At 45.2% G+C, this 3,269-nt stretch overlaps 1 protein-coding gene across 1 annotated transcript; it reads right to left on the bottom strand.

The window, feature by feature from the left end:
* Positions 1-235: 235 nt before the first annotated feature.
* LOC311240691 (serotonin N-acetyltransferase-like) lies at positions 236-2,911 on the bottom strand (the record flags this gene model as incomplete). Its single annotated transcript, XM_084329264.1, has 3 exons — positions 236-604; positions 1,751-1,905; positions 2,755-2,911. The coding sequence occupies 3 exons, from the start codon at positions 2,909-2,911 to the stop codon at positions 236-238; spliced, it is 681 nt and encodes a 226-aa protein (XP_084185390.1).
* Between the last annotated feature and the right edge of the window lie 358 nt (positions 2,912-3,269).

The following is a 3,269-nucleotide window of genomic DNA, read 5'->3' as shown; positions in this document are numbered from 1 at the left end:
AACTCCCATTTTTCTTTAATATAGGTGGTGTCTCCTGGATCGTCTAGTTGTAACATGTTGTAAATATTGGATATCTGCTTTCTTTCCATCAAGTTTTTTTTCTATTGTGTTAATAAAGTGTAATGTACATTATATGTGACAAATAAAACAAAACTTGAAACTTGAACTTGAAATCTATTATGTCACTCGGTAGGAAAAAAAAAAGCTAAACAAAACAACAACACAATCGTCGTCATCACACATCGACATGTTCCGCCGTCTTTGGTTTCTCCGAAGCTAAGGGGTAGTGCGGCAGGCGGATGGCCTCGCTGTTGCGGCGCATGTAGGCGTGGCCGCTGACCGGGTACCACATCTCCGTGAAGGTCAGGTTGGCCACGGTGACGGCACAGCGGCCCAGGACCTTGAAGCCCGACTTGTGGTAGAAGGGGACCAGGAAGTCCTCACACATGAGCACAGCCCGGCGCACGTTGGGCAGGCAGCGGAGGTACTGGAGGTAGCGCCACATCAGGATGGGACCTTTGCCCTGGTGCCGGAAGGTGCGGTGGACCGCCAGCACGTGGATGTGCACCGTGGAGCCGTGCGGCTTGTGGAGCGTCAGGGCGTCCTGGGGGGAGAGATCAGAGATTATTTTATTTATGGTTCCCCATTAGTCTACACCCATGGGTGAAAGACTATTCTTCCTGGGGTCCTAACACACAACCTACAACATTACAGTACATTGCAGTAACAAAAAAAACATAAGAAACACCTTAGCCTAAGCACATTCTCAACATGGATGGAATCCATGGAATTCTCAAGATGGAATGCAGTTCAAGTGTTTCGTCATCTGCGGCTGGGTGGCGTAGCGGAGATTGCGCTCGTCACCAATGCAAGAGACTCCGGTCTCGAATCCCGGTGTCAGCATTGCCTGCGGCTTGGGCGAGTCGTCATACTATCTCAATTGACAGAGATAGCTGGTGGAAGTCGATGGGTGGGGATTGGACGTTGTGGACAGCGACTCCTACAGGTCGGTTGGGGGACGCCTGCACAGCAGAGACAGGAAGTATCGGGGGCAGCGTGAGCCTCCCACGCGTTACTCCTCGCCACTGAGAGTCCGCGCTGTCTGGTGAAAAGATGTGACAGGCTGCCTCCTCGTGTACCGGAGGGGACACGTGATGCAAGGCTTCTATCCTCACTACAGCTGACCAGTGGGATGCATAGTCTAGCAACGTTCAAGACAGGGGAGGGAAGAATTGGCAATACGAAATTGGGATGGGAGAAAAAATTGAAAAATAAGGAGAAAAAAAAGTGGATAAAAAAACAAAAGTGTTTCGTCATCTTCCCTGGCAAAATAAGAGAAGCGTGCCAAGATAAAATACTGCACCTGTGTATACTGTATACTTACTTACTCATAGTATATATTTAGATTCTAGTGTAACCATATTTATTGTAATGCATAATATAACTGATTACCATGTACCTGTACCCCCCATGCTTCTATGATGCCTGAATTTCCCCAAGGGGATCAATAAAGGAATATCTTATCTTAAAACGTTTAGACAAATGTGTGTCTGACTCTTAACCACCAAGACAACGTATATGTTGCCAGTTAGGGCACCTTGTGGATACGGTACCTTGTGGATACGGTTTACTAAAAAAACTAAACATTTTTAAGTATAACATTATCTGATTTCAACAGGCAACTGATTGATGCTAGATTATCTATCTATGACAAGGACATCATGAGGACATCAACAAAACGTTGTCTTACTGTGGTGAGTCTGTCCTGGTCCCATAGGGAGCCAATGATGAAGGCCACAAGTCGGCCCTCCTCCAGCCAGCCCATGGACAGCTCCGGGCACAGTGTGAGGAAGTGACGCACTTCATCCAGGTGGAGGGGACAATCTCCTGACACTGAAATAAAGGCTGAGAGAGAGAGGGGGAGAGAGAGATTGATTGAACATTTTATTAACAGATTGCAGAATGGGTACAATACAGTACGGCTCAATACACACATTGTTAAGGGGATGCAGACCAGAGAAAGACTTTCGTCTTGTTTACATCAGTGTCCCCCATTTTCAATTCATAATGACATTTATGACATACACAACATACAGATATACAGATATATATCATGACATTTACGACATACATGACATACAGATATATAGTACTGTTACATTTGTGACATACAAGATATGCAAATATACAGTACTGTTTACCAGAGATCCTAACAGAAACTATATACATTCGAGGGGGAAGAAACTGTACATTAGGAGGGGTTGGGTGGGTGGCGGGCTGGAGGTTTGGACATTTACGGGGGCTATAATATAGATAGAGAGAGAGAGAGAGAGAGAGAGAGAGAGAGAGAGAGAGAGAGAGAGAGAGAGAGAGAGAGAGAGAGAGAGAGAGAGAGAGAGAGAGAGAGAGAGAGAGAGAGAGAGAGAGGGGGGGGGGGGTTATTACCATGCGTAAATATGTTTGGCACAACTTTTACGCATGCTTTGGATGCTATATAGTGCGAGAAAAACAACTAGTCACTATTGACTGCTATGCTATACACGTGTAGAATATTTTAAAAAGTAAGGGATGAGGTTATGTATAGCTCATATTTGAACAAATGATAGTCAAATAAAAGGCTTTATTTTTTCGCCAGAGTTTTACGCACGGTCTTCGCATAACGCAATGCACATTCTTCTCAACAAAAAAAGAGACAAATTACTTCTGAAACTTGAAAAGTATCTTAAGCTGAAACGTGTAACTTAAGTAACTTACCCTCCCTTTCGATTTCAAAGACACTTATGGCATCCTGCGTGTTGAGTGGCCGAAACTCGCTGGCGGGCAGCGTGTGTCTCCTCTGAGGACTAGGCGGAGGAGTAGATGATGCCGACTGCATTGGTTTGATGAAAGGCAGGGCGCCGACAACCGACATGCTATTATTATTATTATTATTATTATTATTTAGTAATATTCACTCCTCACTTTATTCTCCGTTACTCGCGGTTCTTCTGCGAGTCCTGCGACTCTCTGGGCTCTTGCGCGCAATGCGCAGCTCCACCCGCCAGCAGCCTCTCAGTCTCAAAAGCCCTGCCAGGAGACCGAGACGGATTAGCTGCTCGTCGTATTTATAATAAAGGCTCCACGGCTGCGATTCATTAATAACATTTGAATAATTCATGTGATTTTTTTGGAATGATGAATGGCGCACTACAGAGTAAGAGTACCAACCCCTACAATTAAATACAGCCATTATGGCAATTTGACCCCCGTATGTTTTTGAACTGCAAGAA

This window comes from Notolepis coatsorum (assembly GCF_963971535.1).
Source record: "Notolepis coatsorum genome assembly, chromosome: 14".
In the NCBI taxonomy this organism is placed as follows: Eukaryota; Metazoa; Chordata; class Actinopteri; order Aulopiformes; family Paralepididae; genus Notolepis; species Notolepis coatsorum.
The sequence above is the reverse complement of the archived record's forward strand: the minus strand, read 5'-3'. Positions and strand labels throughout refer to the sequence as shown.